At 36.5% G+C, this 23767-nt stretch overlaps 1 protein-coding gene across 1 annotated transcript in view; it reads left to right on the forward strand.

Moving 5' to 3' along the window:
- The window catches only part of BIRC6 (baculoviral IAP repeat containing 6), a 173602-nt gene that overhangs the window by 62374 nt on the left and 87461 nt on the right, over window positions 1-23767 (forward strand). Inside the window, exons 30-49 of the mRNA XM_042024996.1 lie at window positions 214-433; window positions 1361-1494; window positions 4001-4138; window positions 4944-5071; window positions 5492-5623; window positions 7535-7750; window positions 8136-8319; window positions 8704-8859; window positions 9206-9339; window positions 10952-11105; window positions 11882-11998; window positions 12914-13068; window positions 14227-14353; window positions 15188-15298; window positions 17831-17964; window positions 18901-19028; window positions 21142-21704; window positions 22256-22431; window positions 22963-23059; window positions 23237-23431. Of these exons, the coding sequence (XP_041880930.1) occupies window positions 214-433; window positions 1361-1494; window positions 4001-4138; window positions 4944-5071; window positions 5492-5623; window positions 7535-7750; window positions 8136-8319; window positions 8704-8859; window positions 9206-9339; window positions 10952-11105; window positions 11882-11998; window positions 12914-13068; window positions 14227-14353; window positions 15188-15298; window positions 17831-17964; window positions 18901-19028; window positions 21142-21704; window positions 22256-22431; window positions 22963-23059; window positions 23237-23431 (3399 nt within the window). The remainder of the gene's footprint in view (window positions 1-213; window positions 434-1360; window positions 1495-4000; window positions 4139-4943; window positions 5072-5491; window positions 5624-7534; window positions 7751-8135; window positions 8320-8703; window positions 8860-9205; window positions 9340-10951; window positions 11106-11881; window positions 11999-12913; window positions 13069-14226; window positions 14354-15187; window positions 15299-17830; window positions 17965-18900; window positions 19029-21141; window positions 21705-22255; window positions 22432-22962; window positions 23060-23236; window positions 23432-23767) is intronic.

Below are 23767 nucleotides of genomic sequence, written 5' to 3' on the forward strand. Positions count from 1 at the left end.
TTGTGTAGACTCTGGGGGGGTATTTGTATTGATTTGGTTTTGACCAAATGGCCTGGTGGTTGACTTATGTGCAAATTACCATCTCCCCATATGTTCCCTCCTCCTTTACTCCTGTGCCAATTAGTTTAACTGTAGTAGTTTCAAAAACTTACTGCAAACTTCTTCCGATGTTTTCAAGTCTCTTTAAGCAGAGGTGTTCTCTTTCCTTAAAAGGGCACTCAGTTCCTGTGGTTCTGCAGAGTACTTTTCATGCTCAAGCTTGTGAAGAATTATTTAAACACCTGTGTATCAGTGGAACCCCCAAGATACGATTGCATACTGGCCTTCTGCTTGTTCAGCTCTGTGGAGGTGAAAGGTGGTGGGGTCAGTTTCTCTCAAACGTACTGCAGGAATTATACAATTCAGAACAACTTCTCATATTTCCACAAGACAGGTAAGATATAGATTTATATTGATACATTACCTGTGGATCAGTGAAGTAATTCCATTGTTCATAATTTAGCATTGGAATTGACGAAATCGGACTGAAGGGTAGTTATCCATGGTTTTCACTGGTTTAAGAAATAGACCATGAAAAGTGCTGCAGATGATAGATGTCCAATTGCAGTTATTTATTGCACCTATTTGGTTCTTACACCACAAAAATTTGCTATTTTTTCTTACTTGGAGAACTTCATATACCTAGCAGGATTGCTCCCCAGTGTCAAAAGTGGCCTTCTCCTTTATCAGGCTTAAGTGTACCCTCACCATAGAGCTGCTCTCCTCTGGCATTTGAAAGTGGGATTGAGACTGGAAGGTACACTATTAGCATTTAATACAAAAGATTGCACTGATATAAGAGCAGGAACGTGTAGAGTTGAGGACTGAATGTTAGGTGTATTGATTATTTCAGATTATTGATTGAGGTCTTTAATATTCCAAATCTTAGCATTTTATTTTAATCAAACGTATTTGCTGTTTAGTGGCTTTCTGCCTTCTTTGAACAGCAACATGTGTAGTTTCATATCTTTTTAAAATTAATTCAAAGATATAAAAATACATGGATTTAATTCTCTTTCCCTGCTGTTCAGTAATATATAATAGGAAATAAAATATATGAGATTTTGTTTCAGATGTGGAAGGCTCTGCTGACCTCTTGAGGGTGAAAAAGATGATGTTCACCCTAAAATGCTGCATTAACCTTAAAAACAATAGAATGTGAAATCCACTCTGTTTGCTGGGCCACAGTACTGCTTTCTGTACCAACCTGTCTGTATCTCAGATGAAAGCCTGGGACAATATTGTTATATAAGGGGTGTTGCAGGATATTACTGAATCTGAAAAAGAGATAAAATCTTAAATATGTAAATTTTATTTTTAGGGTCTTCATGTTGCTTTCTTGCATTGGCCAAAGATCGCTTAGCAACAGTGGTGTTTTAGAAAGTTTACTTAATCTCCTGGATAACCTGCTGTCACCACTGCAACCTCATTTACCTGTGCACAGAAGAACTGAAGGTAGCCCTCTAATTTGGGAAATTATTTTCATATACATTATAAACTAGAAAATGGAGAGATTAACTCACAAATTTTGGTGTATTAAAAGAAGAAACTGCTTGTTTACTATATTTCTAAAACACAGTTGTCTTTTAAAATGTGATGAGTCTTCTTGTTCTTCAGGTGCTAAAAGAGATTCCTCCTCCAACCCCATTAAAACCTGAGAAAAATGTATTTGACTGCTTTTAATTCAGCTAGGAAGCTTTGGCAGAGTGTCTGACATTCAATGTACAGACAGCTCTAGTGAATGACTTTGGAATTTAATGCTTTGGAAAGAAATGCACCTTTCTGCTTATGAGATCCTTTCTAAGTTTCAAGCTTTTGAGGTGAAACACAGATACAAAGACAAGTTTGTTAGGTGTATCTGCACGGTTTCTGCAAACTACATGGAGTTTGTTTTTTTGTTCTTGTGGGGCTTTTTGTAATTACAAGGAATTTACATTTTTTTGATCCTAAGAATTTACTGAAATTATATTCTGCGAACTTGATTTTCTTTGAGTGTTCTTTTAACTACCACAAGGTTGAGGAAATTCTTACTTTTGAAAACATCACACCCTAGGCTACTTCATTTGTTATGTACAGATAGCAAAGCATCATAGAGGATACATTGTTTAAAATTCTTAGCCTTGTGAGGTCTTTAGGTGCCAGCTGAGACTCCGTCCTTAGTTTTCCCTCCTCTCCTGATGTTAACAGACCTACAGCTGGTGTCAGAAGCTGTCCTATTGCTTCCCACTGATCTACCATGTACTTTCTCTATTGGGGCCATATCCTGCTATAGTCTCTACCTAGTTTGAGGCAAACCCAAGCTTACATCTCCTCTACCTCTGTTTGCACTCTCCCCACAGCTTCCAATTCCTTTCATAGCTCTTGCCTTACTAGTTGTCCTCATGGAGGACTTTAGGAAGCAGAAGTAACTGATACTTCAGAGCTTTATTTGCTGGTCTTCCAGCTTCCTTCTTCCTGGACAGTACAGGTGAGTACTAGGGCAATATTATGTGTGGTGGAAGCATCAGGTATGGCAGAAGAAATTCCTATTTGAGAACTATCACACATAACTAAAGGGTCAAAGGGGTGAAAACTTACTGGGGAAAAAGTGAAAAAACAAAGGAAAACCAGAGCAAGAGGTGAGTGTTATGGGTGGAGAGAAGTAGTAAACTTTGAGGCCGAAAGAGGAAAAAAGGAATAAGCGAAAGACACATGGAGGGAGGGAGGGAGGGAGGGAGGGAGAGAAGTTGAGAATTCTGATTTTTTTTTTTTTTTTGAGAGATAAAAGGAAAAGAAATGGTCTTGTATGAAAAGGTATGTACTCACTCACTCTGCAGCAGGCTCCTTTCTCTTTATTCTGCCAACCAAAAAGGTGTATAGTGGTCACCAGTGCTGCTCATTTCTGTTCTTGCAATTTAGTCTGTGGTTCCAGTCCAGGTCCTGTTATGGACCTGTTGGGGTCCTTCCTCTGCCTGCTTGGGCTGCTTTCTGTCAGAGTGTGCTCAGGAAACTGGGGTTAACAAGTCAGGCTGCATCCTACTGCTTGGATGTCAGCAACATGTGATTTTGGATGGATTGTTTCTGTGCCTTAGTTTTCTCGTTTGATCTGCATTTAATAATAGTTTATTATAGCATTTTTGAGGCCGGTGCATGAAAAGCACAGTGCAGTAAAATGTGGCTCAGCACAGTGCACTGATATGAAAACGTGTGTGTAACCTCTAGTGCTGATGTCTTTGCTGGATTGACAGTTGTATAGAAGTATGCCATTTGCATAATGACTGTAATTAAGTGGTCGTTATTTGTTGGTTTCTGGTCTTTGTTGAGCTTACTTTGTATGAGTTTACTTCAGAACTGTTCATTTAGATTTGTCCATGTGCACAAAGATTTTTCTTGCATGATGCGCAAGATACGTTTCTTTCCTTTCTGCCTGTACAAAAATATGGCATTTAAAATGTGACACTGAAGTAGACAATAGCCAGTCATTAGTGCCACCAGCGTGGTTCATCTAGTCTGAAGTCACTCTTGGCTTTCCTGCAACTTATTCAGATAGCTACATGAAAATAAACTAATGAACAAGTGAAAATGGAGGTATTTGTCTGCATGGTTATAACTATCTTATTGAAGCCCTGCTTGATGGAGGAATTTCACACAATAGAATTTGAGACATCTACTTTATGTGCTTTAATGCAAGCAGCTGTCATTATGCATCTGGTATTCAGGAAATTTAGGCATACAATTTTTGACTCTTCACAGTTGAGGTGTAGCTTTTGACTTCGGACTTCATCAGAGTAAGAGAACTGACATTTTCCTTTGCACCTAAGTTTTATACGGATTTCTTCTCTCATTTATGAGTGCTCAGACTCCAACTCTCCTTTTAAAAAACAAAAAGAGGGGAGTGGAATCTTTGTGGCCTAGTGAAATGTGTGACATTTGTTACCTGTTCAGAACTTTATTAAGGCACTCAAATCTGTTTATTTTGAAGGAGTTTTAGATATTCCCATGATCAGTTGGGTTGTAATGCTGGTGTCCAGACTGCTGGATTATGTAGCTACTGTTGAAGATGAAGCAGCCACAGCCAAGAAACCCCTGAATGGAAAAGAAAGGGAACGATTTTTGACAGGTACATCACATTTACTATCAAAACTTGGTTCTATGGGTATTGCTCTGGGAGCTGTTCAAATACCTAAAATGTATTTTCTATTCACTTGAAAAAAGAGATTTTTAAAACGGATTTTGTGGTCTTTTTATTTGCATTCTTGTCTGCTTATTTACATCCCCTTCTCCTTATAAATATGATCTCTTTCATTTTTTCAAATGAAAAATGCAGGATTGATTCTAGTTTGTAAAATGTCTGTGTGTTACCCTGTGACTTTGGGACTTTACAATTGAGAGTGCACCATGTTGAGACACTTTGTATTGTGAGAAAGGGCCGACAGTGTGACTTCATGAATGTTTTGGTATTTGTGTCCACTGTTTTTAAATGTGATTTTTGCCTGGTTTTCATTTATTTCATAATGGTAGTAGTAATAATAATAATATGTAGCATACATTGTTGTTATTATTATCATCATCATTATTATCATTGTTATTATTATTTTGATTAGCTATGGTTATCTTTCCTAAAAATGAAAATAAAGCTTTTATGTTATGAAGCTATTCATTCATCTATTTTTACTTAGGACAGAGTTGCTTGCCTGCTTACATGTTCTAAGAATAATGAAAAAAGATGGTACCACTGCATTTTAAAATCTCACAGAAATATTACTGTGAATGGGGATAGTTGAATAATGCCAAGAGTTAGCTTTTGCTTGTTTCTTTAGTACTTAGTATATGGAGATGCCAACTATTGAAACATAAAGTCTTTTCTCTAGAGTTAAATGAGTTTAATAAGATGGATTAATTTTTTTTTTTTAAATTTCCATTAGGAAACCAGTGGAGTTTTATAAATAATAGCCTTCACACTCAGAGTCTGAGCAGATCTACTAAAGGCAACAGTAGCCTCGATAGACTGTATTCCCGAAAGATCAGAAAGCAGCTTGTGCATCATAAACAGGTGACTTCCTGCGCAGTAGTGGCTATTTTCACAGAAGTATGTCTCATTTATAGGACATCCCATTTCTTGAAACAACAGCTTTGGCCTTGGGACTCATTCAGCCTTGCTTTTGCATAGGTCTGGTTCTGTAGCTGAAGGCTGCCTAACTTCTTTGACATTCATCTAAAACCATGGGGCAAGGGATCTGCTGGAAAAACAAATGTTGGAGTGTACTGTTGTACTCTACTGGACAATAAATATAATGTACTTTCTAGATATATCTGAGTACACCTGAGTGCAAGCACCTAAGCTGTGATTTAAAAGTATTTTAAAAGCTCAAGTTACAGTTTGAACTGAAGATTGCTATCATGTGAACATACTGATCCTTTTAACATCTTATTGCTTAAATTTTCATTTATTCCTATTAACATTTTCTTTTAGCAACTTAACTTATTAAAAGCAAAGCAGAAGGCTTTGGTGGAACAGATGGAAAAAGAGAAAATACAAAGCAACAAAGGATCATCATACAAACTTTTAGTAGAACAGGCAAAACTAAAGCAGGCTACTTCAAAGGTATGATGCTCTGAAACTGTAACTGACTTCTTGTCCTTTGTGTGAAAAGACCTGTTCCTGCAAAGTCATTTTTGTCCTACTTTGGCCTTACTATAAAAAGTTGTTTCATCATGGCTGCTGTCAAGTATATTATAATATTTAAAAAAAGCAGCTATCTGGAAATTTATTGCTCTGTGAGAAATAGTTTATCCTTCTACAGGGTTCTTTTAGGTAGTTATAGCCAAAATTACTAATACTCTTGTAGCTTTGGGAATGCCAGTCGTGTCATTAAACTTCGGATAACATACAGCAGTAGAAAGACAAAATAGTACTTTATATGCTAGCTTTTATGCATGATGCTCTTCTAGATGCTTTTCTGGTTGAGTAATCAGAAAATAATCATGCCAGTGTCTGTCTCCCTGAACTAATAAATATGACTTTTAAGAATTTTTTTTGAAGTTTGTCATAAGCTCCTTAGCTTCCTGAAAGTACCCACCACTTCAGTTGTGGCATCTTGCAATAAGCCCCAGATACTGAGAGTTGATGTAGTAGTTAAAGAATTGGTTTGGTTATGAGAGGAGGTGCTGAAATTTATGGATTTCAGGAGATGACAACATGGACTTTGCAGGGAACACAGAAAATGTGTAAGTCTTTCTAGCTACCAAACTTAGGTATCTCTTGAAATATATACTCCCTAGTTCAAGTAGTACTCACGTCTGTTAGGATGCCTGAAAATAGGTCTGTGGAAGGAGATTACATAATGTTGGACCTTACAGACAATCTAAAGGGAAATCTTAAAACTTCCAGTAATTACGGAAAAAAAAAGTCACTAGCATAAAAATGAAACCCTAAGTTTTCACTAACTGTGCTTGTCATGAGCTGTTCTTTCCTGCACTATCTTCTGCTTTATTCCAGCAGGTTATACCAAGGGGGCTGCTTACTGGTGGCCCCTTGAGATGTCTTTAAATGAGTTACTGGCTGAACTGTGCTGTCCAGCTGTTTTAAGTTTCACTCTATAGTAGCCATGTTGCATAAAAAAACCATGTTGATCTAAAGATCTTTCCTCTTGTAGTTTCTTAACTTGTAGTTAAGGTGTTAGTGTACACTTGATAGTTGCATTTTATGCAGGTTTTGCTATTTTGCCTACTAATCACTGTGACTGACTTAAAACATGTCCTGCATTTAGGAGAAGGTGAAACCTTTGCATCAGTAAATAGCTTTTTCTTTGGTCTACTTCAGTAGCTACTGCTTAAGGGAGATTATAAGAGGCATTTGTATTATCTAATGACTGCTAGTGTAGCTGATACAATGAGCTGAGCTGCTAAATGAATGCCCTTGTTGGGTGAGAGGATTAATGAAGGTACCTTCTTTTCTCCCGTCACATGTAGGCCCTCTGTCAAAAAGATTGTAGTTCAGAGCCATGAGCGAATACGAAACTAGCTCAATTTAATGGTATGGCTAATGCATACTTTGTATCATGGCAGTATTAAGAAATTTAGAAATTATTGATGATTTATCTAATGTGAAGAACTGAGAAGTGAGTGTTCTTGTAAGAGTAAATTTCCATATTGGCTGTTTTTATGTGCAGTTTGCTTTATGGTAACTGTAGCTTTATGTACAGGTGTGGAAGGATGAAAGAAACTTTGAAAATATGTGGTTTTAATATGTGTTATGGCATACATAAGGCTTAATTGGCACTTCTGCGGACCTGAATTTGATAATGTGTTTGTCATCTGAGATAACATGCTGCCAAAACAAATTCCTGCCAATAAAGCCTTAATTCCATTCCAGTTTCTCATACATTTTTAGACTTCCTTTTATTTTTTAAAGAAGTTTTACAGTCTCTGTTATTGCTGCCATACTGATTCATTGGGAAGAGATTTAGAGGTTAGTTTTAAACTGTAACTGTTGTTTCAAATTTAATTTCTGCAGCACTTCAAGGACTTAATACGCTTGCGTCGGACCGCAGAATGGCCTCGTTCTTCTTTAGATACAGAAGTATCAACAGCAAAGGAAACTCCAGAAATTGAACCGCTTCCCTTTACGCTGGCACATGAACGTTGTATTTCTGTAGTGCAAAAGCTGGCACTCTTTCTCTTGTCCATGGACTTTACTTGTCATGCAGATTTACTTCTTTTTGTTTGTAAGGTAAACAGGATATGGAACATCACTAGGTGACTGCAGTAGCAACCACATTAAATTAGCTTTCTATTACTACTTTTTTGCATGTTTGATGGTAAAAATCAGCTGCAGCACTAGAATTCCTAATAATTTCTGGTGGGGTTGTTTTTCTGATCTGTCACTTTTTGTGTAACTTACAATATGATGGCTTCAAAATTGCATGGAAAAATTAACTTAAAAAAAAAAATCATATAATTACACTCACAAAATTCTAAAGTGTGAGCTGGTGAAAATATCTAGTTTACTTGTAAGCCAAATCTAATAATCATAGAAAATAAAACTATTATATACTTTCATAGGTTTAACTATGAATAGGCATATATTTGGTTTATTTCTTTTTTTTTTTTAATAGGTTCTTGCTAGAATTGCAAATGCTACAAGACCAACAATTCATTTATGTGAGATTGTAAATGAGACTCAGTTAGAACGATTACTGCTGCTTCTTGTTGGAACTGACTTTAACAGAGGAGACATCTCTTGGGGAGGAGCATGGGCTCAGTATTCTCTGACCTGTATGCTACAGGATATTCTAGCAGGTTTGTTTTAAGTTTGTATTCTTCAGAAGGTATCTCATGCTGGAATCTTTCTTCCTTTAATATTTTGGGGGGGCTGGTTATCACTATGTTAGAATCTGCTGACACAATCAAAACTGTAAAAAAAACCAAACAAATCATAACATTTAGGGTAGTGCATAAAAATGCAGTGTAAAATTACAATTACAGTGACTTGTGCATTGAAAAGTTAATATTTATATGACCCTGATTATTTGAAAATTATTCAAAACACTTTCCCTTGGAGAAATAGTTCCCAGAGAATTTGGAGTTAGGTACAAAAAATGGCAGTTGGCTTAGACACTGGGATGTTAATTTGTAGCGGGAATAAAGCTTGAAATGAAGTTGTCTGCTTAATTTAATACGTAGGAGAGTTGTTGGCACCTATAGCAGCTGAAGCTATGGAAGAGAGTGCTTTGGGAGAAGATGCTGGAGCTTCGGCTGGAGATTCTGATGACTCTCTCCAGCAGTCCACAGTTCAGTTAGTGGAAACCATAGATGAGCCTTTGACACATGACATCACAGGTAAATAATTCCGTAATTTTGTATATGTGTATTTATTGAAAAGAGTAAAAAAAATTTTACTCATCTATCAAGGTATCAGTAGAAGACTTTGGTGATAAATAGTATAAATAGTTTCTGATAATGAAAGAACGCAGATTATGAGTAATTCTTCCAGTTAATTTTACATCTGACAAGTAAGAAATGGTTGTTTTTCCTATTATTTTTAAAAAGGCAACTTGATTGCATATTTTAACGTTTTCCACAAAATTGTAATACTAAAAAGCTTAAAATTATCTATTAAGTGTATTATACATCCTTGTTTTATAATTTTTACTTGCTAGTGTTAATACTCTTTCAATGATTTAAGGTGCTCCACCCTTGTCATCATTGGAAAAAGACAAGGACATTGATCTTGAATTACTGCAAGACCTGATGGAAGTTGATATTGATCCTTTGGATATTGATTTGGAAAAAGATCCCCTTGCAGCCAAAGTCTTCAAGGTATGTCACACCTAAATTTTCAGGATAACCCTTACATGAGAGATAGTGAAATCCTTACTCTCTTACACTTCTTCAGTAGTGGTATTTGATGTCTTAGACGTGCTTCTAGTTTTTTAGAATGTTTTATGTGGAATGACAGGAAAGAATGTAAATATTCACATCTCGGTTGACCACAAAATATTTTGCTTTTGCATGAAGATACTTGTGTAAACAAGAGGTTCTGAGTTTACTCACACTTCAGCACGTGTTAAAGGCAACAAAAACATAATAGAAAGATAAGATCTAGTCTTGCCTTTTTTATTTAGATTAGAGCATCATTTCTGTAGCTGACCTTAAGATGAGTTTATACTGTTAGCATTGTGCTTAAATAAAGAAGCCAGCAGTAGGTAGTGCTCAAATTGGCTTCAGACTATGAAGAGAAGCAACTCACTTCAAAATTTGTTTCGCTGGGGAACAAGGAAATTACTAAGTACTTTTATACTTAAAATGAAGTATATACTTAAGAATATACTTAAAATAAACATATCAGGGGTAGTACAATTACATTTAGATGTAATAGTATATATATTGTCAATGTGTATGAAAACCAAAAATATTTGGGCTTTAAAGAAACCCACTGTTCATAATGAAATATTGAGTCTCTTGTCGTTCATAAGGACGACATTTGGAGTTTTTCCATGCCTGTCTCTGTTGACTTAAACCTCTCATTTGAATTAACTTAAATTATCTGTTTCACCTCTTGCTCAGAAAACACTAATTTTTTCTGTATTCCCTCATATGTCCTTCCACCAATTACCTATCATGTAAAGATTTTTTCTTTAAATCTCAGTCTACCACCAAAAATTACACATATTGCTGAATTTCTGTGTTACTGATGTTTCCTGCCTTCTTTATTCTCCTATCATGTCATGTGGCTGTACTCTTCAGTCAACTTTATCCAAGATACCTTCATCATCTTCTTACCTGCTTTGATGTCCACTAACAAACAGCCATAAAACCACTTCTTTATTCTTAATCCTTCTTAATACTTGCTTCCATATCTGTAAAATGACAGTTGGTATTGGATCTCGCCATTAAAAAGACCAGCATATGTAAATTGCCTTCATACAGTGTAACATTATTTTTTTTCCTTGTGATCCATGTGCTTTCTTAGCATCTAAAATTATGACAGAAGTAGAGATTATTTAACTGTTTCTTTTTCAGACCCCAGTACAAATAGTCACTGAGCCTCACTGAGGCTTCAAGGTACATTAATAGTATAGTTGTACAGTATTCTGTCTTGATAAATAACTCCTCAAAATATCTGTGTAATATTCTACTTCCAAATTTACAATATGGTACAAATGTGTGAAGAAAAACTGATAATAACGTTTTAAAATTGGCTTCTTGAATCTGAGGCAGCTAACAACATAGCTGGATTGTGACAGTCACTAAAGATTCAGTAGCTTACACTGCAATAAGAACTGAAACAATTTTCTAAAGCTATTGGAACCAATCTTCTGGTTTTAATTTTCTTTTAACTTCAGAGTTTGTTGTTAGTCATTAAAGGCTTTTGGCAATCTAAAGACTTGATGTTTATTGTTTTCCCTTGGTTTTTTGTTTGTTTTTTAAGCCTATAAGCAGCACCTGGTATGATTACTGGGGTGCTGAATATGGCACCTACAATTACAATCCTTACATTGGTGGTGTTGGAATTCCAGTTGCAAAACCACCCGTAACTACAGAGAAAAATGGATCACAAACTGTCAGCATATCAGTCTCTCAAGGTAAGCAATGAATTAAAGTTCTGTTTGGGGCCTTGTTTCTGTAATACTGTATTTGACACCTTAGCACAAGAAACTATTTTAGCAATATCTATGTATTTTAAGGGGAAAGAATTACATTTTATATATGCCACAATTTTTTTCCTGTGGTAACCGAGAGAATATAATGTGAAACTTACATTTTAAAAAGCCCAGCATAGCAGAAAATCTTATTTTCTAACATTTTGGAATGCACTTATAGGCAGTTTTAAATCTTTCCTATTTTCTCAGGAAATTTTGGAAGCTCTTTTCTAGTTGGCTGTGCCCCAAAGCAGTGAAGTGGCACACTTGTTTCATTTGTAGGAGTACTACTGAACTGGGTGATAGATTTTTCTTCTGCCACACTGGGAAAAAACAACTTTTTGGTTCTTGTTTGAGAGCTGTTGCCTTAGGAAGAAATTACTTGAACGTATGCAGATTGTCATGTGTGACAGTAAAGAGACTGCGAGAAGAAATATTGGTGTGTTTCACAAAAATACAGTATTTTAATAGTTATATATTTCAGGTCTGTTAGAATGTTACAGAAAGAGGAGCAAATTAAAGGTGAGATTAGCTCAGTTGTTCAGAGCGCGATGCTGATAACACCAGGGTTATGGGTCCAATCCCCATATGGGCTATTCTCTTAGGAGCTGGACTTGATGGTCTTTGTGGGTCCCCTCCAACTCAGAATATTCTGTGATTCTGTAATTATGTGTGTCCTTGATATAACTCAGTTTTACCTTGTTTGTTGCCTTCTACAGCTTTAGATGCACGTTTAGAAGTTGGACTTGAGCAGCAGGCTGAGCTGATGCTGAAAATGATGTCCACACTGGAGGCTGATTCCATTCTACAAGCATTAACAAACACATCTCCTACATGTAACTACATGTTGTCAAATCATTCTCTTCACATAATGATCAGGATGCTTTGAAATTTGTAGTAATGTTTTCTGCAGTCACTTAGTAGCTTAGAAAAAGTTACATTTTGCTTGAATTTTCTTCTTAGGCTGAACTTTAGAGAGTTCTTTATTCAGATTTTTGAATAACTTATATGCCTGTATTTAAGACACTTTTTGAAACTGTCAAGTATGCATGTGGATTATGCTAAAGTGGAGGGAAGGTTTTCATTTTTTGGCCTAGGTGCAAGTGAACATTAAGCTTCCTATGTGAAGCTGCATTCTTGGTGTTTGAAAGCTGCTTTGCATTTGACAGTTACACCTACTGAGTGATGAAATACAATTTTGAACTCAGCTGTTCAGTGAGCTTTATGTTATAAAAATGCTCATAGAGTGGTTTACTTTTGAACCTTTTTCAGGGAGTTGTGCTGCCCATCTTGTTAAAATGTGTTTCTTTGTAGCCCTCTGGGTACCTTAATATGGATGCAGTCATTGGTTGTATATCTAGTGATGGAGTAGGTTTAGCGACATCTTCAGACTTCACTCTCTGGAAGTTCATTATTATCTGCAACAGTTGTACCATAACGAGTGAAAGAGATGTTCCAATTGTTTGTCTTACTATTGTGTTACCAGGACACTGCTGTAATAGCTGTGAAAATTTGTGTGGACTCAGTTCCAAATAGGTTTTGTGAAGATGGAAATGTCTGATATTCAAGTATGCCACTACTATGGTAGTCAGTAGTCCAATTCAGCTGAGCGCTACATTGAAGATGTTCTTGTAAATTATAAAAAAGTGTCTTTTGCTTAAGTATAAAATGCAAGGAAATAATTATGAAATTACTTCTGACAACTTTTCAAAGTAATGCATGGGGGGATGGTACCCTGTTTTGTTTTCTAGTGACGCAGTCTCCCAGTGGCACAGATGATTCATTGCTGAGGGGATTACATGCTGCTAACCAAAATGCCCAGCTGATTGTGCAGTTGTCATCTATACCTATGCTGAGTGCATGCTTCAACAAACTCTTTTCCATGCTACAAGTCCACCATGTTCAGGTATAGAATTTTGAACCTTAAAATGTTCTGATAGTACTTGTCTCTAAATTTAAGAGTTGTTTTCCTATGCTTCTTGCTACTTAGGATTCAGGTAATCTGTTATGTTATGTGCTTTATTGCTTATGAATCTGTCAAGGACAATACCAATAATAATCAAGCTGCTGAAAGCTTTTGTCAGAGAAGACATTGTTTGTTACAGTGGAAAACTGGTATACATTTTCATATTTAAAAACAAGTTTGTATGTTCACTTAGTGATAATTGTTAGCTTATTAACAAAAAATGTCACTAAGTAACTCTTAATGACAAATGGAGATTTGTGGAGGTTTTCAAAACCCAGCGGAATAAACCCCCACATGACCAAGTCTGATGTCTTCTTTGGTCTTTGAGCGGATTGTGTTGGATAACTTGCAAAGGTCCCTTCCAATCTGAATTATCCAATGATCCTGTATGTTAAATTTAAAAGTTTGCTTTTTGAAAAGTCATTGGTTTAGCAATGCTTTTCTAGATTCATACAAAGGAATGTCGTGTGTGCAGTATATATAGGTGATTAGATGCCTGCCTGCCTCTTGGTATTTTGATAGAGTGGCTGGCTCAATCCCTCAGTTGTTCTTTAAATATCTCATCTAAAATACAGTTTGTCATGTAAACATCCTTGATGCTTCCCCAGAATATCTAAAGAGTTATTCTCCTCAGAGGAATTATTCAATTTAAGCATCAGTGTCTCTGAGATTTCCCATTAGATAAATGGGCCTTTTGAATAATTTTGGTTAACTGGGAAACACCACTTTAATAGCATTCCAAAAGCTTACAGGTAAACCTACGTGTACATGTTACAGGTATAAGGTTATGATAAAGATATTTCTGAACAGTGTGTAAAGCTGCATTTTCTTAACACAAGTTTGAAGAAACTTCTTAAGAGAAATTATTTGGAAGAAATAAATTGCAAAAACATAGGAGAAGCATTTGCTAGTTAGGCTGAATTTGCCTTGAATATTATGTTTAGCAGAATTTTCAAATCCAGTAAAGGAGAGGGAGTGTGTGTGTGTGTTATCGGTGAAACAGCAGCAGCTGAGAATGTAGATCAGGCTTTTGAATTTAAAACTTTGATGCTCTGGGGTTCTGAGTTTGGATTCATAGTGGTTTTTTTTCCCTTTCAGCTTGAATCCCTATTGCAGCTATGGCTCACATTAAGCCTGAATTCCAGCTCGTCTGGAAGTAAAGATAGTGGTGCTGATATTTTCCTTTATAATGCTAACCGAATACCTGTTGTTTCCCTGAACCAAGGTAAAATACATTAATTATAGGAATAAGTTTGGGTTTGTTTTTTTTTTAAATACTCAATTTTTGCTAATAAGCAAAAAGTATTGAAGTAAGTATTTTTGATAAGATCAGTATTGAGATAATTTCTGTCTTCTTATTAGAGAACTCTTGGTCTCATTTTCCTCTTAAAGTGGAAAATGCTTTGCTAGTGTGTAACCGAGAGTTGACTCATTCAATTTTTATGAACTTATTGGAAATGAAATGGTAAAATTTGTAGTTCTTAACTCATAATTATTTCCAAGAGATTCATTAAAATACACTTCTTAGTCTGAGATGAACTGTGCAACTGTATGCACTTTTCTGACAAATTTCATCTCCTTTATACCATCCTATGATCCCTCCCTTAACAAAGGGGTCAGCAGAATGGGAAAGCTCTGTTACTGTTGAGCATCAGACTACTAATCTAGTACAAAGACATGCTGAATTGTTTTTCTTGCACTATATTATATAATTAAGAAAGTCTGTGGTATCTTGTGGTGGTAATCCAAAATGTTAATGCCCGATATAATGAACCTGTTACGCTGAGTTCCATGAGAACATTTGAAATCAGTTTCTTTGCATCGTTTTCTTTGAGATGTCATTGTCTGGGCACTGTAGAAAGTTCTGTGGGCCACTTTCTGGGAAGTGTTGTTGATGTTTCTTTTCCTAATTTACTGCAACAATGGTTGTCAAAGCAAAATGAATACAAGGAACAATAATACTAATAACAAAATCAATATAGCACCTTACAGTAAAAATTAGAAATTTATAGTAATACCCTGAAGATTAAAGCTTGGAAAAACCTTTTCTTCTTGACAGCCTCAGTAACTAGCTTCCTGTCAGTTCTGGCATGGTATCCTAATACTTTACTCCGAACGTGGTGCCTTGTGCTTCACAGCCTAACGCTCATGACAAATATGCAGCTTAACGGTAAGTTTGTTTGGTTGGTTTTCTTATGCTGACAGTTTTAGTGATGTACAAATGAGTGTTAATTCCATCAAAAGACTTCCAGAACATTCCTTTTGTCATATAAGTACTTTTGTTCTCCATTAACTTCAGGCGTTTCAAGGGTGATCTCCTTGAATTGCTTGTACCATGGGAAACAGAAATCCTTATGGTAAAAAAAATGTCATTATAAGTAGTTGTCAATGTCCTCCAAAAAACGTTTTAGAACTAGCTAATGATCCCTGAAAATTAGGTTTGCACTATGAGAAGGAGTAGCAGAGAGGAATGATTAAGTTGCTATGAGTAAGATTGTAGTTTTTCTGATGGAGTAGGAATACTTTGTAAATATGCAGGCACCAGTCACTGCTTATATTAAGCTATCTGAAAATAAGCCCCCAGAAGTTGAATCTATTAAAATAGAAATCCAGCCATTTCATTTCCCTATGCATACCAGTATATCTCACATTCTCTATATGCTCAATAGCACACTAGAAATAATCTCACTTTGTGAATGAGATTTTGCCACAAGACTGATAGAAATTAAAGGAAGTGGTTTTTAAATATTGCCTATGAATCTCTTTTTCATATTGGCCATTTTAAATCACTGACTTTAAGATGCACTTTTTTCTTAAAATTTGTACTCTCTGTCCCCTTTCCGTGATGTTATATAGAAATCAGTCTCACAAAAATCTGCTGAAATTTTTGCGATCAGGTGAAGAAATAGAACTGCCAAAAACTAATGGAAGAGACTTATTATGCACAAACTGAGACTTCGCTCTTATTCTTAGTATTTGAGAATAGAACATGGCCTGATTTCTGGTACAACTGCTTTCAGTTAGCAAGCACATGTACTGTCAACTTTCCAGTTTGTGTCTGTAGATTGGAAAAATTTCCAAATTTATGCAGTGTGTATCACTGGGATGATATGTGAATATCTTGCAAGTGTTATGACGCTCAGTGTTCTTCTCTGACACTGACAGGCAGCTGTGTGTTTGCAAAAGTTTTTTTAATAGTTGCCTGAGATCAGTAGGTGAATAAAAAGCTGCTCAGAAGCAACCCCTGTGGTTCATGGCAGGCACACTTGAGCATATGAATGTGGTTGTGGATTTTTTGTATATAGGATTGTGAGTTGGAGTTGAGTTGGAAAGGGTTGGAGATGCAAGTGTCATGACCTGTCACTAAAGGCTGGGTTACAGGTTCTTGTTAATAGATCTCGTGGGGTGGATTAGAGTGAAACAACACCAAATAATCACTGGTCATATATATATATATAAAACACAAAGAGAGAGAGAGAGATATAGATATATACTTCTATGGCAGGTTTATTTTAGAACAATTTGGTTGCAATGGAAAGGAGATATGTAGCTGTTTTGGTTATTTTCTGTAGGAGTGAAACAATACGTAAGTATAAAGATACAACTTAGAAAAACATATAAGGAAAAAAAAGAAAGAGAAAGAAAGGATAAGATTAGATAGTGGAGAGGAAAGGTATCACCACCTGTGGATTCAGAGACAAGATTTGATTGTTGCAATTTAGATATCCATTGGTGGAATTGATGGTCACAATTTTGATCCATCAGGGATGGGGGAAACCTAGGAAACACGGAGTTCAATGGTTTAATATACATTCGAGTTCCGGTGGGAATGCCCACCTGATGCAACACTGGATCATGCACAATCCTCTGGTGGAAGGTCCCTGAGATGAGTCTGGGGCATTTTGGGGGTCTTTGATGGTTTGACACCACCTAAGACATGACAGGTGCCTCTTAAAGACAGCATAGTTGAGTCAGTTATGCCTTATGAGAAGGGATGAACACCTTTAGGCCTACTTGTCAATGTCCCTATACCTCCCCAGGGGGGAGTTGTACACCTGAGCCAGTTGTGCAGGGGAGAACACTGGCATGATGACATTTATCAAAAAGCATTATCCCACTTCCATGGCATCTGTTTCATAAAGTGTTTTGAACTGATTCAGTATACTACTGCTGCAAGAGTAAGACTTCACATGTAGTAAAGCTCATTCATTTGATCACTGAAGGGTGGTTTTTAATTCAAATTCTGGTGTTGAGAGTTCTTATCTGTTAAGCTCCCTACAGTTTTATTCTGAGAAGTCTTTGCATGTGCCAAGAACAAAAATACTGTGATTGTTTACAGCATAACAGAACACTTGGTCTGTCTGACAAACTAACAAATGCACTTAAGCCTTATTAAAGTCTTGGACTAACAAAAAGAGACAAATCAAAATGTCTGTATGTATTGCACCTACAAAATTAATCTCTATTTTCAGGAATACTGCCTTAACAACCTTGGAGCACTGACTGGACAGTTTTGGGGCTTTATATCTGTACTTACTGGAAAACTCAAAATTGTAGTCCTGAGTAAGGAGGTTTTGGTAGCTGATTTAGCTGAGAATATTTCTGCATCATGAAATAAATATAAGGGATTTGCACTATAGATATTTGATTTACGCTTAATGTTTAAGATTACACACTTAATTTTTATGTCTTTATTTTTAAGCTGGTCCAACCAGTGCCATTGGAGCTCAGGAAAGTACTGCCCAATTGTTGGTGTCAGACCCCAACCTCATTCATGTGTTAGTGAAATTTCTTTCTGGCACTAACCCTCATGGAACGAATCAACACAGTCCACAGGTAACAAGCAATTAAAATAAGAGAAAAACTGTTTGTAATAGGATTTCAAGACAGTTGACAGAAATATATGGTCATTCATAATGTATTATATCCTTGTCTTGTTTCTTCTTCTAGTCATAGTCTTAGTTGGTTCTGATGAGCAACCGTAGGGAAGTTCGTGTTGTTGATACACTCAGTAGTGCTGGTATGTTTTTACAACTCTGGAGACTTGCCACAGGGAGAGGATGCCATATGTTAATGAAGTGTTCCATTCAGTTACTTTCCCAAAATCTTGTTGAGTTGGGATAAAAATGCCAATGAATGTTAAGTTTTAATATCTAAGAATTCTTGAATTTAAAATTACACTTTTCTGCGTGTTTCTGAATTCATGTGGTATCTGCTGCCTCTCCTAATTTCAAGTAGTGTTTTCTTGGTTTTTGCAGTCTTTGAAATATCTGCGAATAGTGTTTAAAAAAAAGCCCAAGTGAACTTAATTGTATGTAGTATTTGACAGGAGTCTCAGTTTAGGAGACAGAAAACACCTGGTAGTTCCAGGGATTTTTTTTCCAGCAAATTTTTCAGAAAATACATAGTCATTTCCAGAACTTTAACAGTGCACAGTGTCATTAAAGTACTTACATAAGTATGTAGTTTGTTAAAAACATTCAGATTAGCACAGAAATACATTCTGTATGGAGTATGGTTTGCATTACTGAAAAGAGAGTCTCAAGCTGAAAAACACGTTGTAGACAAAGAACTGAATTTCTTGCTTTTGACTCATGATTAGTAATAGAAAAACAAGTAATATAAATGGATAGATTAGCTCTGTAAAAATACTGTAAAAATTTTCAGAAAGCAAGGTAAGCTGTGCAATAATTTCCTATTCTTAGAAGATGTTAATGTTTTTGAGGACATTTCATTTATATATAGTACTTCCTAAAATGCCTTTTCTTCTAGGTTGGGCCAACAGCAACGCAAGCTATGCAAGAATTTCTTACTCGATTGCAAGTGCACCTTTCTTCAACTTGTCCTCAGATGTTCAGTGAATTTTTATTGAAATTAATACATATACTTTCAACAGAAAGGTAAATCTTACATGTTTTTTTATTTCATACCCTCCTTTTCTTTAAAATCTGTGTGATTGTGAATCACAACTAAGATGTGTGTATGCCGTGTCATACTGTCAAGTTACGTGTCAGTGGAAATCGTCACTGTGGCTGCAGCAGTACCAGCAGGATCTGAGCTGCTCCTGGCACATGGAAAAGTGCATCTGGAATTCACACACAGCTGTCTGTATGAGGGACTGTCAACAGAAGCACTAAAATTTTGTACTGATTTTATTTAAACCTAGGATGTAGACTTGTTGAAGTAATTCCCTAAAGTAAAGACACTGTTGATGAGCTTACCTATTAAAAAAAGTATACTGAGAAGTCTGAGTTAATGAAAGATTCCAGAAATTATTCATAGATTGTGAAAATAGTAGGGATAGCTTTTCTCCATGGTAGGATGAAATATGAGATTGTATAATTCTATTTATGCAATATATATATTTTATTGCTTTACCTTTGATGGCTTTTTTTCTCTCCACACGACAGTGGAAAACATCCTCTGCCCCACTCTCCTGGGGCCTCTTGATGTACACTAGTGTAGAGAAGTGTCTCTGGCCAGGAGAGAGATAAGAGCTTATGTCTTGTCTTTTACAGTTCTGCTTCCTCAAGGCAAAGCCAATGGGCACAAGACTCTGTATCCAGTGGTACACTGGAAATAAGGCAGTTGTTCAGTCTGAAGTACACTAGGAAGCATTTCTTTATGGTATTGACATTCTGCTCATCTCCAGACAAAGGCTTCATATAACTGGGGATGAGCTTCCTCAGTTCTGGGTTCCCAGTAGGTGGCACTTTGGTGTTATCTATTCTGTAATCTTACAGAAAATGGTTCCTGCCTTCTCTAAGAGATTTTACCTTTGTAACTTAAATTATAGCAGTGGTGTTTACCAGGTTATATTGATGATCAGTGATTTCAACGAGACATGTCATAACACAATAAAACCATTGATTCACAGTGAACCTTGGAGTGTGTGTCTGCATGCCAGCATTTGTTTGAAATAAGCTAATTAGACCACTGAAAGGGTAGTTTTTGAAATGTGTTAGGGTGAGACTGAAATGCCATGAAATGGAAGCGAAGTACCAGAAAGGGATTTAGATGGTTATTTCTAAGAACACAGGTAATTACTGAATTGTACCGTGTCTGATGATAAGATTAATTGTGAAGAAAAGCAGTATTTTACTGTTAGGATTAATTAAATTTCAAATATTTTCTTCAGGGCTGTTTCTATAAACTGTTTTGTTCTCTATTTAATTTAAAAAGTTAGGATAAGATTAATCAAGGTAAAAAGATACAGAGAAGTATATGAAAATTCAGTAACCGGTACAAGTTTTATTTTAGATACTGATTCAAAAGGTTACTTTTTGTAGTCCACCACTATATGTGTAAAAACAATTGATAAAATAAACTTATCCCGAAGAGAAATCCTTCAAGCAGTCAACCTACAAGCACCAGCCTGTGATATTTTGAGTACCTTCTCATGGTCTTATGTATAAGTACTATTTAGATAGGTGAAACCTGACCATTCTTCTTTTTATCTCTGGGTGGGGAGTGGCATAGGCTAAACAAAAGGCCTATGGGAAGAAAAAAATCCATCACGATTTCCTGTTACCAACTAAATAATCCTCGTGATATTAAAGTATTGTGTGACTGCTTCCCATGAGGTTTTCTTGCAAATGTAGGAAACTTTTCACCAAGAACTGAACAGGACTATTCAGTCTATATATAGACTCTTCCAAGTTTTTACCTACAAAATTAACCGAATTAAAAAAAAAGAAAGATTAATCCTAGCCTTTTTCAAATCTAACCTCTTAATCCTTAGTGGTATCAGGAAGGTGGTGGCATGAGCAGGTTCTACAGGCTGTTTAATGACCAGTGTATTAAAAAATTACAAAAGCTTGATGCAGGTGAAAGATTAGATTTTGCTGCAACATGCATTTCTGAAAATAGCTAGATTTTTATTTATTGGAAATCTGGTGTGCTTTTTGATTCTTAAAAATCAAGGAAAAAGCCATACTCAAACAGCCAAACCTGTTTAACTTGCAATCTCTCTCTTTTTTCTTTTCTTTTTTTCTTTTTTTTTTTTTCTTTCAGGGGTGCTTTCCAGACAGGCCAGGGACCATTGGATGCTCAAGTGAAACTCCTGGAATTCACCCTGGAACAGAATTTTGAAGTTGTATCAGTTAGCACTATTTCTGCAGTAATCGAGTCTATAACCTTTCTTGTGCATCATTACATTACGTGTTCGGACAAAGTAATGTCTCGCAGTGGCTCAGACAGCTCTGTGGGTGCTCGAGCATGTTTTGGAGGGCTTTTTGCCAATATTATCCGTCCAGGTGATGCCAAAGCAGTTTGTGGAGAAATGACAAGGGATCAACTCATGTTTGATTTATTAAAGCTGATAAACATTTTAGTTCAGCTGCCACTTTCCAGTAACCGAGAATACAGTGCCCGTGTTCCAGTAGCAAGCAGTACTACAGACAGTGTGTCTGATGAGGAAAAGGTTTCAGGAGGCAAAGATGGCAATGGAAGCAACCCTAATACTCAAGGATCAACTACATACGTGGCAGACTTGGTGTTAGCCAACCAACAAATTATGAGCCAGATTTTGTCTGCACTTGGCCAGTGTAACAGCAGTGCTATGGCAATGATTATTGGTAGGTATTTTTTGAGTAAGATGGAAGGTCTTTTGGGTGGTAAAACATCTAAAACTTCTGCAAACTCATAAGCCGGGTGTAGATGGGAAAGAATGTGTCACAGAGATGGCAGGAAAGAAGAGAAAAGAAGGTAAAGGGGAACAGATGCTTGAAAAAAAAATCCTAACGTGACGTGGAAGGCAGTAATTTGAAACCAAACAGCAATGTGTTTGGCATTTGAATTTGCTGAATCTCAGAATGCTTAATGTTAAAGGAACTATGGAGATTGTCTAGCTAGGAGTGATTCCAATCCTTGTAGTTACCCTATTTCCTTCACTAATTGCACTCTTTTTTATGGTCTAATTTGATTTAAATTTCTGACTTCCTGGGTCAAGTCTTCGTATTTATACATATCTGGGGACACTAATTGTAATTCATGTGATCCTGAGAACTGGTCCATTTGTACTTTGTAAAAGTCATGTGAACATTTGAATATTCTTGAAATCTCTTATGTGCTGTTAATGGTTTGTTAGGTCTCAGTTTGTGACCTTTGAACTGTCTGTTTCATTAAGGTGCAAGTGGCTTACATCTCACTAAACATGAGAACTTTCATGGTGGCTTAGATGCAATATCAGTTGGAGATGGGTTGTTCACTATCCTGACAACACTTAGTAAGAAAGCAACGACAGTTCAAGTGATGCTTCAGCCTATTCTTACCTACATGGCCTGTGGGTACATGGGAAGGCAGGTAAGTTCCTTTAGGCTTGCTGTCTTTCAAGGTAGTTGATTCTGTAATCAGTAATTAGGTCAGAAAACTCACCTAGTTTTATGTAAAAGAAATGTTAACATCTCTATGACCTTACTTCATTTGGGTACTGAGGTTAGGAAGCTGTTCTGTTGCCCATGGTAGAGGGAGAGTTTCTGTATGGACATTTTCACATTCGTGTAAGCATTCCTGGCTAAAGGCTTGAAGAGCGATGAGATAATTTATTATATGCAAGTGAGAAGCACATTTATTGCGGGTATTTTAATGCTCAGTACTCTTATTTCCCTTAAGCTGCTCACCCTGTGGGTTTGAGCTTGTCCATACCCCAAACACTTCTCTTATGTAAAGAACTGAACCATGTGGAACATGGTATTGCTGTATGGTGACAACTGTGGTGGCATTTCCTCTCTGGTAGTTTTTCCTACTAAATGGGGAGGCTGCGAGCTGTTAGGTGAATTTCTACTGTACTGATTTTGTATGAAATTGTGTATTTCTTAATTGTTTTTCTGCTAGGGTTCTCTTGCCACGTGTCAGTTATCTGAGCCACTGCTCTGGTTCATTTTACGCGTGTTGGATACAAGTGAGGCTCTAAAGGCTTTCCACGATATGGGTAAGAATGTATTTTCTTTAGCCACATAAATAAAGGGTTTGGTTTAGATTTTTTTGGCACTTAGGGAATACATATATGTGTCTACAGGGGCCAATTTACTAAACAGGCCTTTGCTTGTGTGGAATCTCTTGTGTGCTTCTGAGGAGTATTTTTTCTCTCTGCTCACATTATACACAGGGGGTGTTCAACTTATCTGTAACAACATGGTAACAAGCACAAGAGCTATTGTTAACACAGCAAGAAGCATGGTTTCAACTATTATGAAATTCCTGGATTCTGGTCCCACCAAAGCAACAGATAGCAGTTTGAAAGCCCGAGTGCTCGCTTCTGAGCCTGATAATGCAGAAGGAATTCACAATTTTGCACCTTTGGGTGAGTAATGCTTCTTTCTCTTAGATAAATGTCTGCTGGTCATTTGAATGTGTATCAAGTTCTTAGCAAAAAGTATTACAATAGTGTTGAATGTTCCAATACTACTAAATCTTCTAATGAGAGGGATTGATGGTGTTTCAAGGTAATGTTGAGGGATGAGGTTAGTCCCCTCCACCACAGGTAATAAGATATCATGTGGACAGAGCAGAGAAGGAAGGGAAGTGATCTGGTAAAGTCATGCATCAAGGTGAGCCCCTTTCTCCTCCCCTAGGTCAGGGGATGCATGGTTCCAGCCCACCATCTGCCTTACACACGCTAAGACTCACTAACTTCTCT

Source organism: Corvus kubaryi, unplaced genomic scaffold (assembly GCF_017639235.1).
Source record: "Corvus kubaryi isolate FWS band 111438036 unplaced genomic scaffold, C.kubaryi_AGA036_p1.0 37266, whole genome shotgun sequence".
Taxonomy (NCBI): Eukaryota; Metazoa; Chordata; class Aves; order Passeriformes; family Corvidae; genus Corvus; species Corvus kubaryi.